Genomic DNA, 15175 nt, shown 5'->3' with positions numbered 1-15175 from the left:
ATCTATAAGAGTTCATCTCCCCTAATCGTACGCTTGTCTCATAAACCCCTACTCAGCCTCTGGATCTCTGTTTAAATGTCACTTCCTCAGGGAAGTGTCCCCTAAACCCCCAGACTAGGTCAGCTTGTTTTGTTCTAAGCATGTTCCTTTCTTTCAGAGTACTTATCTTGGTTGTAGCTATGCATTGATGTGATTATTTTACCCATATCTCTCTGTCCCCACTAGCTTATAAATTCTATGAGACAAGGAGTGGTGCCTGATTTTTGCTCATCAGTGGCCAGCATGGAGCCTGGCAGAAAGAAGGTGCTTGTTAAGATGTGCTAGATGAATGGATGGATTGGATACAGAAGGCAGAGCTGAGTCCCAGATTCTAGCTGGGGTAACCAGGTGGTGCCACTTGGCAAGAACCACAGGAAAAGCAGCAGGGCTGATGGGGAGGGTAACAAGTACAGCATAGACAGGCTGAGCTTCAGGTGTGCTTGGGAAATTCAGGTGGAGATGTTGAGTAAACCCTATGACCGTGAATCTCCTAAGTCTGGGCTGTAGATAGCAATATGGTGGCCATCACTATGCAAACTGGTAGTTAAACTATGAGAGCACATGAGACCATCCCAGAGAATTAGATTGAGAGGTGAGCCTAGACCAGAACTCTGGGCAAATCAACATCTCAGAGGACCGAGGAAAAAGAACTTCTGAAGGAGACTTGGGACAGCATGGTCAGTGGAGTAGGTGAGACAGGAGAGAGAGGAACTTTGGAAGCTCTGAAAGCAGAGCATTCCATAAAGGAGTGAACAACAATATCCAACATAGCCGAGTTCCAGCAGGATAACAACTGAGAGAAGATCATCCAATTTGGTCAGATGGTCAGTTGTTGGCAATCTTGAGAAGTACCATTTCTGTGAGGAGTCTGGCAGAGGGGTAGATATCAGAGCACAATGTTCTGAGGAATAAAAGGTAACTGAGAAGATGACTTAAATGCAGGCACAAGTGGCTCCCCAAAGTCACGCACTTTGGGTGGTGATTTTAGGTGGCAAACAGATGTTTCAATTTTAATAGCTATGTATTTCAAATCTGTTAAAATAGATAACCAGTAAGTCAAAAGCATGATTTCCTGGATAATATGAGGTTTCTTTTAAAAGCAAATATATTTTAGTAAAAAAAAAATCAATATATTTAAGGACACACATTATATAATAATAAAACAGATGGTTACATGCATAAGACAAAAATTGTCATGCCCTAAGAATTACAGTTTAATAAATATCATTTGGACTATTCTTTTAACATGATTAGCAGTAAAGGGAAGAGGAACTACAGAGTTGTGTGGGATAAAGAGACGGTTATTTTATTTCATTTTATTTTAATTTATTTTATTTTTGAGACACAGTCTCACTTTGTTGTCAAGGCTAGAGTGGGTGCCGTGGCATCAGCCTAGCTCACAGCAACCTCAAACTCCTGGGCTCAAGCAGTCCTTCTGCCTCAGCCTCCCGAGTAGCTGAGACTACAAGCATGTGCCACCATGCCCGGCTAATTTTTTCTATATATATTAGTTGGCCAATTAATTTCTTTCTATTTATAATAGAGACGGGGGGGGTCCTCACTTTTGCTCAGGCTGGTTTCGAACTCCTGACCTCGAGCAATCCACCCGCCTCAGCCTCCCAGAGTGCTAGGATTACAGGTGTGAGCCACCGCGCCTAGCTGAGACGGTTATTTTAGAATGGGAAAGACCTGAGCATCTTTATTAGCTGAAAAGCTGGTAGTGAAGAAAGTGTGGAAAATCCAGGTAAACAAGTGACTAGTTGATGGCACGAGGTTCCAGAGGAGCTGGGAGAGATGGAAGGTAACCATACAGGGGTGTGATGAGCCATGAGCAGGAGGAATGCCACTTCTCCCAGGACAGGAGGGAGGTATGTAAGGATGGATGTGGGTAAAGAAGCTTGTAGAAGTGAAGAAGGATACTGAGGGAATTCCCACCTGAAAAACCTCAATTTTATCAGCCATTTATGAGGAAAGGGACTTCTCCTGAGAGTGGAGAGGACGGGAAGTTTGAGGAGAGTGGTAAAGGTTTAGCATACGACTTGTGAGGGCAATGTGTTGAGGAGCTGCCCATGGACAGAAAATAATTGAGCAATGGCGTTGAGAGCACAATTATAATAGAGACTATGAAAATTTAGGGGCCCTAATCAGAAGTATTTGAGAGAGTTTCTCAGTGGGCTGAGACTGGGCACACTAAAAAGGGATTGGACACTGATCCCAGTTGGCAGGGACAAGGGGGTAAGACACTTTCAGGAGCTACTGAGAGGAAAGTTCCAGTAACAGGTCATGGTGGTAAGAAGCTGAATGGGAAGAAAGGAGGCTGAAAGGAGTATATATATTTGGGTAAAAATAAGAGACACAGCAGTATAATCTCAGACAGAGGAGCTGTAGGGGAAAACAAGGTCCAGGAGGCTGAAGAGAAGGGAATGTGGAGGTAACTGCAATTAAGAAGCCCAAACCTTGGGAAGCTAGGGGTGGGTGGGAGTGGTGCTCACTGGAAGTCGCTGAGGACTCTGGGTGAAGTGGAAATGGAAATATTGAGATCTATGGGCCAGAGACTTCTAGGAATGTGGGGGAAGTGACGAAGAAGTCAAGTGATGGTGGTGCTGAAAAACGAAGTAAAGAGAATGGTAAAAGAGAAAGTGTTTTCCCATCGGGCAGAGATGAAATAGTGCTCTAGAACAGACTGTGGGGAGCTGGGCAGCATGGGGGGTACCGGGCAGAAGGAGGAGCCTCCATTAGGGGGAGCTGCAGGGAAGAGACAGGAAGGCCCCCATGTTCGGTGAGGAGCTGCTTACTGGTGAAGGTGGGAGGACTGTAAGAAATAGAGTTCATTAGCTTGATTCAATCATTCTACATTTTATACACGTATCATGGTATCATTTGATACCCTATACATAGATACAATTATACTTTGTCAGTACCCAATAAAAAGTTAAATTAAAAAAATAAAAACTGTAACACACACATACACAAAGAAAAAGAGGAATGTAGTTCCAGAGGGCCAAAGTCAAAGAGTTGGGAGAAAGGAAACAGGAAAAGAGCCAGGCTGGAGGAAGAAAAGAGCAGTGTGGCTGAGAGAGATCCCATGTGCTGGAATGGTGCCTAAGGACTGTAGCAATGGGGGGAGGAGTGGGATTCCCACGAAGTGCCTCCTGCCTACTCTAACCACAGGAAAAGGGACTATGTGCTCAAGCAAGACCTTGCCTTTCAAAAACAGGGTTCCTGGGCACAGGAGTTATCTATAGAAGAGCTGTCTTGTCTAGAGTAAAAACTCCTAAGCCATTTACTTCTGGAAAATTACAACAGACTTCTATGGAACAGAAGCCCCAAATCCTCAGCTTCCTTGGTTTACAGAAAAATAATCTTCCTACTGCTCACTCCAGATCCATTCCTGTCACTCCATAAATTAATATTGCTATATTAAAGACAGAAATTATCTCTGGAGTTTTGCAGGGCTTTGCCCTGAAGGAATATGTGAACGTGTTAGTTTGCATATCAAAGGCTGCCTCGCCTCAGGAGGGCCAGTATCCAAGTTCAGTGACAGCTGCTTTCCAAGATGACACTGCAGTCTCAAACCTGTGGTTTTCGCCTGCTTTGAATAAAGCAGGTCTGCATGGAGCCTCATGATGGGAACTGATCAAAGAGTGCCCGCCCAAGAGACAGACACTTGTGGCTAAAAGCAATTAGCCCAAGGGCCAGTTCCTGCTCGACTCCTGTCTGTCTCCATCCACAATAACTAGATAAATATGGAGCTACTCTATCTCTCTGTAACCCCTGTGTTAAGTGATAGCTTTATCTTAGAACTTAGAAGTTTGTCTTTGATAGATTTTGAGATCTATAGAAGCCTTCTGAAAAACTTTCAACCTAAAACTAACTACCTGTTATTATGTTAATCTGTCACCCTTGGCAACAGATATACCTATAAATACCCTGTGAAACTTCACTCCTGGCCTCACAATTGATGGAGAGTAGTCTTGCTTTGCTTTTTCTTTATATAAATCTATAAAACTATACCTTTGTCTCTGTTTATTCTTTTATTTCCATTATTTTCTATTTTCTATTCTTTTCTTATTCTTTGCGATGACCCTTGCTTAAGGGACCCGATTTTTTGCTGGGAGCGTAGCTAACTCCCCACACATTCCTCCTTTGCAAGGCCTAAATCCAAGTCTTGGGACCAAAGGTGAAACTATCCTTAGGAAGAAATCTAGATTTTTCTTGCAATGCTCCTAATTCCCAAGTGAACAGCAGATGGTAGCAAAGAGCTAGAAATGGGAGATGAGCCCTAGCAATAGCTAAAAGTTGGCCAGATAGAAGGTGATACAGCCCATCAAGTTCTGGGGGGCTGTGGAGGCAGTCATACAGGGGTTGGGGTCAAAGGTCAGCTTGATGAGATCACTCCATTTAGCTTGTCCTAAGCTAAATCCTCACTGAGCTAGGGGTGTCTACAGGTTATTAGCAATAACAGAGCATACTGTCTCTCTCACTACAGCCCTACTATTTCTTACCTCACTAGATAGGGAACCAGTCTAAGAGCAGGATCTGCTCTAAGAAAATACAATTATCTTCCTGGAAATGGTAAAGAAGAAAAGGTCAACTAGACTTCTAAAGTCATATTCCGCTCCCACATTACCCTGTGCAGTACTTATCACACTGCAATGACAGTTGTCTATCTTCCCCAATAGACAGTGACTCCCTGTGGAAGGACTACGCCTTTCTGGTTTGTTTCCGATTCCCTAGTACAAATGCTAGGCACACACAAGGTATTCAACAAATATGTGTTGAGTGAATGGCTAAAGGTCAGGAGGCAGACATCTGCCCTTTAGGAACGAGCACCAGCTTGGGAAGGAGTCTAGGCTGGGCTGTGACTCCTAGCCCTGTTACTTAATGTCTATGGGCAAGGTACCAAATGTTTCTGCACTTTGATTTTCTCCTCTGTAGAAGGAGGATTCTTCAACATGTTATTTGTGAAGGGAAAATACATGAAACGTGCCTAGCACAATATCTTGCACACAGCAAATAAAAAATAGTCACTGATATTTACTGTGGATATTATTACTGTTGCTATTATTTACAGCCCCTTCTCAGGGCCAGGCACCGGAGGAGAAAGGAGAGAATCACTACGAGTAGGAAATAAATTGGAATTAAGACTTGCAATCCCTACTTCCTCAGCTCAGTTCCCCCAAAAAGCACAGCAATAGATCCAAAAGAAGTCTGCAGTGGAATAAGCCAAGTGTCTTCTCCAATTATTCTCTTGGAGGGAGGAAAATGGCTACTTAGTATTTTCCAGTCAAACCAGCCTAGCCCAGCTCCCTGACAGATTTTTATGGTGAACTTAGAGTACAAAGAGGTTTAAATAACAGCCATATGGACCTGGCCAGAAGTCCCATCACATACCTCAGAAACCAGGAACAAGTGCTGGGGGTCTGGAGACCTGGAGCCCTAGGACAGCTGCCTGCCTGGTTCTGTTCAGAAGGGGTATATTTCGGAGACTTGAGTATCATTAGGAAGCTATTTCCTGTGTCACAGTGGACAGACCTGAGAAATGGCAAAAGTCTCCTGGATACTGGAACTTCATACTTCCCTTAAAACTTAGTGGGGAAAACAGGCCGGGCGCAGTGGCTCACACCTATAATCCTAGCAGCACTCTAGGAGGCCAAGGCAGGAAGGTCATTCAAGGTCAGGAATTCGAGACCAGCCTGAGCAAGAGTGAGACCCAGTCTCTACTGAAAATAGAAAGAAATTAATTGGCCAACTAAAAATATACAGAAAAAATTAGCCGGGCATGGTGGCACATCCCTGTATTCCCAGCTACTTGGGAGGCTGAGGCAGAAGGATCGCTTGAGCCCAAGAGTTTGAGGTTGCTGTGAGCTAGGCTGACGCCACGGCACTCTAGCCCAGGCAACAGAGTGAGACTCTTGTCTTTAAAAAAAAAAAAATCTTAGTGGAGAAGACAGTGCTTTTAGAGCAACTAAAAGGAATCAGTGTTCTCTGACATTGTGAGCCCCCAAGTGGCTGCATAGGGTAAAAGCAGCCTCAAAGAATATTTAGACAAGTCTATGGAAAAACCACAGCATAAGAGACAAATCTGTCTATTGTAAGTAGACTCTATGGAGAGCAAAGGTGCCCATCCTCCACCTTTTTCCTGTGGTGACTAGTCCTTGGGGCTATTTCATGCCAGAAGCTCTTAAGATTTGCCAGAATGCCTGAGTCAGAGGATGCAAGCTTAAGCCAAGAAGCAGCAGAGCCCAGTGGGACTTCCACACCGTCTTCCAGTGGGCTCAAGGGCCCATGTGGTCCCATGCCAGCTACAGTGCAGTGGAAATGAAATCCTTGCTGCCTGGGGTGAGGTAGGGAGGGGTTGGTCTCCCAGAAAAGTCCCAGCAACCAAGATAAAGAGGCTGGTGGCTGAGACCGAAAGAGAATGTCTTCTAGGTACACAGAGGAGTGGCTCTCACGACAAAGTTAGAGGGCACAGGATCAATGCTTTCCTTTTGTCTGCTACACAATAGAGGGAAGGGATAGTTTAAGGGTTACTAGGAAGTCACAAACAGATCAGCTTCCTTTCCAGGCTGTCTCTACCAGGTTGGTGGTTCTTCCCTCTTGACCCAGTGAAGGTTTCTAATGGTTTCTTTTACACACAGGACACTGCTCTCTCACCTGCCTCAATCTCACCATCCCCCCAGCCCTGGACATCTTGCCCCTTTCAGTGTCTTCTTTGGTTCTGAGAGGACGGACATAATGAGGGAGAGCACAAAGTCCCTCTCTTGAGGGGACTGAGTGCTTAATTCTTCTCTCCTTCTCCCCTACACTGCACACTGAGGCAGGGGAAGGCACAAGCACAAGAGAGTGACGGCGTGTGAAGGGGGGGCTCCATGCAACCACAATGCCACCACCAAGCGCCCAAAGCCCAGGCCCTAAGACAGGCAGGCAGTGGCACCATGTTCATCCAACACAAGATGGTTTTGAAAAGCCCCCAGACTCCTTGCAGGCCCCATCCATGCCCACTTCCCCACTGCCTCGTGTCTGGCGTAAGCGTGCTGAAGAAACCCAGCCAAGCAGCAGCTGAAGATCCTGGTGGGCACCCAAGAGTTTGTGACTCTCAAAAACAGAAGGCAGAGGCTAGGTTGGGGATGGCATAGGGGTGTGGTTTGCTGGCCTTACCTCCTTTCCAAAGCAGGTAGATGGGCACCACGTAGAGCATAACATGCTGGATGTAGTAAATCTCCAATTCAAAGGGGAGCTGTGAGGACAGGAGGGAGAAAGGCGTTTTAGAGCAAGAAGCATCATTCCAATACAGTCTGCACTTGAACACCCTAGCTCTTCAGGACTCACATTTGAGCAGCCCCATGCATTTCATCAACCTACCTCTCTTTACAGTTTCAGAGAAAAGAACAAAATGAATATTCCTAGGCCAGGCGCGGTGGTTCATACCTGTAATCCTAGCACTCTGGGAGGCCGAGACAGGAGGATCGCTAGAGGTCAGGACTTGGAGACCAGCCTGAGCAGGAGCGAGACCCCCATCTCTACTAAAAATAGAAAGAAATTAATTGGCCAACTAAAAATATATAGAAAAAATTAGCCGGGCATGGTGGGGCATGCCTGTAGTCCCAGCTACTTGGGAGGCTAAGGCAGAAGGATTGCTTGAGCCCAGGAGTTTGAGGTTGTTTTGAGCTAGGCTGATGCCATGAAACTCTAGCCTGGGCACCAGAGTGGGACTCTGTCTCAAAAAAAAAAAAAATGAATATTCCTATGACCCAGATCAGGATCTTCCACAGGATATTTTGTAGAGATGGTACTTGAAAAATGCTCCACTGAGAAAGTTTGGTTAAAAATTTAAGAATTGTGGCATGTGATATAATGCCTGGGAGAATCACCATGTGTGTTATTGGTGTATTGAGGACCTGAGTGGTCCCTACAGACAAGAAACCTACTTACCATTGTGTACCCAGTGTTTCCCAAATTTATTTAGCGAGTGACTCTTTTTATATAACACTTAGCATTCTGCAGGATATACTTGAAGAATCACAACCTTATGTCACTTCCTGTTCCTGGCAAGTAGATGGTGGAGTATTTATTTCTCATTTGAAATGAAGAACATATGGAATCGAATTTATTATTCTCACTTTGCAGATTTAAAAAAATGGACTGCTAGGTCTAATAGGGTCCAGATCCAAAACTAATTTTCCCATTGGATATCTAGGGGTCAGTCCAGAGTTAGCCCTACTTTGGAGTGAAAACCAAGCAGCTGGGCCAATTCTTTTGTGCCAAAAAGAATGTCCCCACCTTCCCAGCATCCAACATGTGTGCTCACTCACTTTTGTTTCCCATCTCTCAAAATGGAAGCACTGGATTACCAAAGCAGAGAACAGTTTTGACCTGGCATGGGGACTCTACTACAGAGCTTGGCAGTAGGTAGAGAATAGAAATGGCTAGGTGGCTAACTCAATTCTGGGGAAAAAGAACTTCAGCAGCTGGCAGGAAGCCTAGCCTCTGGGGCTTACACAACCCCTAAAACACACACACACACACACACACACACACACACACACACACACACACACACACACAGGATGCCGAGACAGACAAGGACACCAGGGGTGTCCAGTTCAGTTGCCTCCCTGTTCCCTACAGCGCAAGCAATAATGAAGGCTGTGTGCTAATGAGAGGAGCCCAAGCGTGCCTTGTGCCAAGGGCTGAAACCAAAAAGATGGCAGAGCTCCCAGAATGGGAGCTGGGACAACTGTGAACTCTGGACACAGACCCTGGCTCTGGCTCTTTAAAATAAAGATCTATGCAGAAGAAAAATTCCCCAGGGACCCAAATGATGCTCATCTATTACTTTATGCTCACCAAGGGAAACATAAAAACCCAGAAAAGGAGATGAGGTTCCAAGTATCTCTGTAGACCACACTGGAATAGCTGGAAAAGGTCATGAAATCTGACACTGGGCATCACCAGCACCAGGTAGCTACGGAGGCCTGACAGGTCCACATTGGACCCTCACAGTAATGTGGTCTGGGATCACTGCACTATCCTGAATTTGGACACTGCTCTATGCTTTTCAAATGTTTTCACATCCACGATCTAGTCAATGTCTCAAAAACCCCATGAAATGGGCAGGGAAAGTATTATTCTCACTTGATAGATGAGGAAACTGAGATGCCAAAGGGTTAATTGACATCACTGAGGTCACCTGGAAAACAGGCAAGGAGGAAAAAGTCCCAGGAGGGCTCAGCTGTCTGGCTGTAATGAGAACCTTCAGGTACCTAAGGTACTTGATTTTTTTTCCAAATGGGCCTGAGAAGCCAGGCTACTTTCCCATAGCAGGGAGCAGAAAACCCAGCCAAGGGCCTGTGGCCACTGGTCCCAAGTGTGTCTGTCCTCAAGAAGTGCCTCTGTTGACCTCTCAGACTCCAATCGCTGATCACCCACCTGTACTCACGGTGCCCACCTGACTCTCGCTCCCTTACAACCTTCCTAGAAAGCAAAGTATTCACCTGCATGTCCAGGGAGGCAGTTAAGCACTGCGGTTGCAAGCTAGGACCCTGGAGTCTGTGAAATCTGTGTTCTAGATTTGACTCTGCTGCTCAGTATGTAGCCCTGTGGCCTTGGGCAAGTCTCTTAACCTCTCCACCTTGGTTTTGGCATCAGTAAAATGGAAATAATGGCTGTGTTCTAAGATCGTTGTACAATTTTTAAACTTTTAAAAATATAACACTTATATAGTGCTTCTTAAGTACCAGAAACTATGAAAAGCACTTTGTAAACCATTCATTCAAACTAATCCTCATAACAACTGTGCTGTACCAATGATCTCCATTTAAAAATGAGAAATTGAGGCGCAGAGAGGTTAGGTAACTTACTCAAGGAAACACACTCATTTGGTGTCACAGCCAGGATTCAAATCCAAGCTGGCTGGCTCCTAGAATGTATAGTCTTAGCTGCCACATTCTGCTACTCCGCCCCCTCCCTTCCACAAAAGCCTGACACACAGGAGATGCCTGGTGGGGGGGAACTGCTGTTCTTAATGGGAGCGGTATTAATAATAGTGGTATCAGCAGCAAAAGCAGTAGCAGGACTTGCATGTCCTCACTTGTCCTTCCACACGGTGACTCAGCCCAACTCCTTCCTGTTCAAGTGATCCTTTCCTTCTTAGCCTGCTCTGCCCCACTGCCTGCCACCCCAGCCCCACATCACACAGTGGCCAAGCTTGCCCTGCAACACAGGCCTGCCAGCTCCTGAGCTCCTTATGCCTGGCTCACCACACCTCTGCAGCCACCTGACTTTCCCCCACCAACACTTTCCCTCCTCTGAGGGCTGCCTCACCCCTACTGCAAGAGTTCCCTACTTCGGGAGGCTGCAGAGCAGGTTAACGTAGGTGCAGCTGCCAGTGGCAACCAGGACCAAGAAGGGGAAAGAGGAAACAGGAAAAAGAGGAAGTGTGGAAAAAGAGGGACAGGAAGGGAGGAAGCAGATGAGGGGCAAGGGCATATCAGAAGAAATCGACTCAACTAGTAGCAAAAAGAGAACTGAATGGGAACAGAGAACCTACCACTTGTCATTTAATAGCAAATCATATTTCTAAAGTACTTATGTTATACCCAATGCACTGTGTTAAATACTTTTACCTGTGTTACCTCACTTAATTGTAACAACTTTCCTGTGAAGCAGGAACTATGACCATTCCCATTTGACAGAGGGAAACTAAGGCACAGAGAAGTTACGTACAATCCAAAGAAGCAATAGGCAAAGGGAAGGGGAGAGAGGGCATTTAGCAATAGGGAAGAAAAAAGGCAGTTCTTCTTCTTCATTTTTTTTTTTTTTTCAAGAGACAGGGTCTTGGCCAGGCGAGGTGGCTCACGCCTGTGTAATCCTAGCACTCTGGGAGGCCGAGGCGGGCAGATCATTCGAGCTCAGGAGTTTGAGACCAGCCTGAGCAAGAGTGAGATGCTGTCTCTACTAAAAATAGAAAGAAATTAGCTGGACAACTAGAAATATATAGAAAAAATTAGCCGGGCATAGTAGCGCATGCCTGGAGTCCCAGCTACTTGGGAGGCTGAGGCAGAAGGATTGCTTGAGCCCAGGAGTTTGAGGTTGCTGTGAGCTAGGCTGACACCACAGCACTCTAGCCCCAGCAACAGAGTGAGACTCTGTCTCAAACAAACAAACAAAAAAGAGACAGGGTCATGCTATGCTGCCCAGGCTGGAGTGTAGTAGCTACTCACAGGTGGCTACTCACAGTGTACTATTATCCCTGAGTTTCTGGGCTTGAGCGATCTTCCTGCCTCAGCCTCCCAAAGTAGCTGGCACTATAGCCACATGCCACTGAGCCTAGCTAAGACAGTTCTTTACTAAGCACTGAATCTGGGCTAATTTCTGAGAACTTTCTCACAAAGCCACCCCGACCCTCTTTCCCCCATTCTACAAACAATATTTGTGAAATGCCATACTTCCCCAGGAAAATTTCTACCTGGTTAATTAATTTCTATCCTACAGAAATCACTCCTGGAACTCTACTCTAATGAACATAGCCTGGTTCCTTGTCAGCTGGAGGGATCCTGAGGCTACAGACAAAAAGTCCTGCATGGATGCAACTGAAAGTCAAAAGCAATAAAAATGTTTTAAGTTACATAGGTCATTAACTTCCTTCTCACATCCAAACCAACATCTTTTTTAGCATCAAAAGAGCAGAGTGGTAAAGTTCTCGAGGCTTCTGGAGTTAGACTGCCTGAAATATTAGGTACATGGACTCTGTCCACAGCATGATCCCCAACCTCCTTCCCCCCACCCCACAATCCTGACAGCCACATCACCATACTCTGCCACGGAGACCACTGATCCCACTGTGCCCTGCGTCCCTGTTTAATTCCATCACCAGAAGAAGCCCAAGACTCCTAGGTCACCCCTTAACACCTGAACTCTAATCCTCATATGGCTGCAGACATCCCTTAATCTGTCCCCATTTCCTGCCCCTCCCCAATTCTTGAAACCCTTCTATGCTATTCTCTGCAACCCACTGACCATCACTAGCAAAATCTTCTTAAATCCTCAGACCGTTCTCTAAGCAGTCCATTCCCCCTTTGTGCTTTAACAAAAACTTGGTTCCTTTGGCCAGGCATGGTGGCACATGCCTGTAGTCCCAGCTACTCGGGAGGCTGAGGCAGGAGGATAGCTTGAGCCCAGGAGTTTGAGGTTACTGTGAGTTAGGCTAATGCCATGGCACTCTAGCCCGGGCGACACAGTGAGACTCTGTCTCAAAAAAAAAAAAAAAAAAATTGGCTCCCTCTCTGAAGACACAGCTAGCCTGACAGAATGGCTGGGGATTTTCCTGCCATATCTCCTTATGCCATTAGGCCAGGAGGGCACCTCTCTGATCCTCACTGCTGCTGTTAAATTGCTGTCTCTTCCAGAACATTCTTTTTTGCTTCCTGGCTAACTACTCTCCTGATCTAGATCTCATGTCACAAAACTACAGCATCCACTACTCCTCCTTGTTACAGTGATTTGTGGCCCCCTGCACGTGGACCTCCCTCAGTCCATAAAGGCTTTGCCTCTCTCTTCCCAGTGACTTCTTTCCAACATCCCTTTGTAAAAATCCCTGTGTTGTCAATATTTACCAATACCCTGTGCCTTGCCCTCCATTCCCCACTCAAGATTTCCTCTCCATCTTACCTCTCCCCTTATTCCCAAGGTCATTATCTGTGATTATCAATACCTGTGGCCCCTCCATAACCTGTCATGCACCCCACTCTTCAGCCACCACTTCCTATCTACCCAATGCACTTCTCCTCACATCCCAACTCTCACAATTTTTCCACTTCACCAGGACCAACAGCTATTGATCCTATCACTTTTTCACTGCCCTCACCAACCTCATGTCCTCACTTCCACTCACCAGCATTGAGGAAAAGGTCCATCCCTCCCTCCTGTACATTCTCAGCTCTCCTGATGCTCTCGTTCCCTTTTTCCTACTTACCTCACAAGACCACATTTGTGGCTTTATATCTAGCTCTCTGCCTTCATGTCCCTATAACCCTGCAAGTACACATAGCTGGAGAAAAATATAAAGCCATGCTGTTAACCCTTTAAATTCATGACAGCAAACTCGGGGGGGGGGGGGGGGCTTCATGCTGCCTTTTCTTCTGCCACTACACAGGAACCACCATGCTGCTGGCTAAGGCTAGTCCCACCATTCCTACACTAGATGTCATACCAAAAACTGTCCTTTTATTCCTCACTGGATCATTCCCACCAGAAAACAAACATGCTACAATATCTTTCATCTAAAGAAATGACAACTCTTGGCCGGGCGCGGTGGCTCACGCTTGTAATCCTAGCACTCTGGGAGGACGAGGCGGGCGGATTGCTCAAGGTCAGGAGTTCAAAACCAGCCTGAGCGAGACACCGTCTCTACTATAAAAAAAATAGAAAGAAATTAATTGGCCAACTAATATATATATATATATATATATATAAAATTAGCCGGGCATGGTGGCTCGTGCCTGTAGTCCCAGCTACTCGGGAGGCTGAGGCAGGAGGATCGCTTGAGCCCAGAAGTTTGAGGTTGCTGTGAGCTAGGCTGACGCCACGGCACTCACTCTAGCCTAGGCAAGAAAGTGAGACTCTGTCTCAAAAATGAAAAAAAAAAGAAATGACAACTCTTGACCTCACTTTCCCCCTCCAGCTACCACCGCCCTTTCCTTGCTTTACACTTTACAGAAAAACTCCTCAAAATGTTTCTCTACGCATTGCCATCATTTCCTCTCCTCTGAAGTATTCTTCTACCCAATCCAATCAAATTTTCCCTCCTACCATTCCACCTAAATTGCTTTTGTTGGGGTTATCAATGACCTCCATGTTCCCAATTCCAGTGGGCAATTTTAAATAGGCACCCCCTTCTTCTTCACAGATTCATCTCCAAGCCAGGTTGTCAGGGAGATTTGGGGCCTCACTCACCCTCTTATGCAGCTAACAACCTGTACAGCCAGATATGCTTGTCCTGGTCAGTTTTCAGGCCTCATCTTACTTGATCTATCAGTAGCAGCCTTTGACGCATATGATCATTCCCTGATCCTTAAAAGACTTTGTGTACTGGGATTCTCAGACATTACTCTCAATGTCCTTTGCTTGATCTTCTTTATGTCCCTAAATACTGGAGGGGCCCGGGACCGATTCTTTGGCCTTCTCCTCTATCTACTCTGACTCACCAAATAATCTTATCCAGATTCCTATATACTGATGACTCCCAAATCAATATCTCCAGCCTAGAGTCAGGCTGTTGAGATCAAAATTCTGGCTCCTTCATTTATTTGCTATGCAACTTTGGGCAAATCACTTAATTTTGCTGAGCCTCAGTTGACCCACCCATAAAATGGGAATGATTCCACCTCAACTGGATGTGGTGAAATTAGGTGAAATAATACATGCAGAATTCTTGGCCCAATACTGGTATGTAATATATACTCAAATTCACTGTTATAATCATTATCATCCTTTTCAACATCAATCAAGACAGTAACTAGCAAAGCCAGAATTTCCATCCCAGCCAGCAAGATTTAATGCCAGGTCTCTGTGAGTCAAAAGCTAGAGTTTTATTTCATCTTTCTTAACAAGAGCCTCCATCATGAGATGGTGGCACCTGGAGATGCTGCATAGCCCTAAGTCACACACTAGCATGTCTAGAGATGACTACCATGGTAACTTTAATGACCCAACTTAATCCACTCATTTGGTCCATCTCTGGGCCAGAGCTTTTCACTGGAAATCTCTTTATTTCTCAAAGGACTGTCAACACCACTCTCATCTTCTCATCCATGACAGTTCTATTCTCACTCTCATCCAATTCACACATACACACACACACACACACACACACTGAGCCACTACTAGGTGGCAGGTAATGTGCCTGTCTCTTTGTATGTGGCAATTATGAAGACATCTTATAATGCAGGGACCCGTGCCCTATAAGAGTTCACAGCATAGTAGAGGAGGATTGTAACAGATAATGAGATAACCTCAGTACAGCAAAAGATCATGGAAGACCCTGAAGATCAAGTGTTGGCTTTGGTTTGATTTTTCCTTTAAGGTGAAGGAAAACATGTATGATTGTACACAGCTCCTGCTGGTGGCTGTATGC

General features: G+C 45.6%; 1 protein-coding gene across 13 annotated transcripts in view; it reads right to left on the bottom strand.

Moving 5' to 3' along the window:
- TMEM164 (transmembrane protein 164) overlaps positions 1-15175 on the bottom strand; it is a 159736-nt gene that overhangs the window by 25583 nt on the left and 118978 nt on the right. For all 13 annotated transcript variants that reach the window (XM_075999357.1, XM_012750166.2, XM_012750196.3 and 10 more), the window contains one exon: positions 7201-7279. In XM_075999357.1, the coding sequence (XP_075855472.1) occupies positions 7201-7279 (79 nt within the window). The remainder of the gene's footprint in view (positions 1-7200; positions 7280-15175) is intronic.

Source organism: Microcebus murinus, chromosome X (genome assembly GCF_040939455.1).
Source record: "Microcebus murinus isolate Inina chromosome X, M.murinus_Inina_mat1.0, whole genome shotgun sequence".
Taxonomy (NCBI): domain Eukaryota; kingdom Metazoa; phylum Chordata; class Mammalia; order Primates; family Cheirogaleidae; genus Microcebus; species Microcebus murinus.
This window is presented reverse-complemented; position numbering and strand designations above follow the sequence as displayed.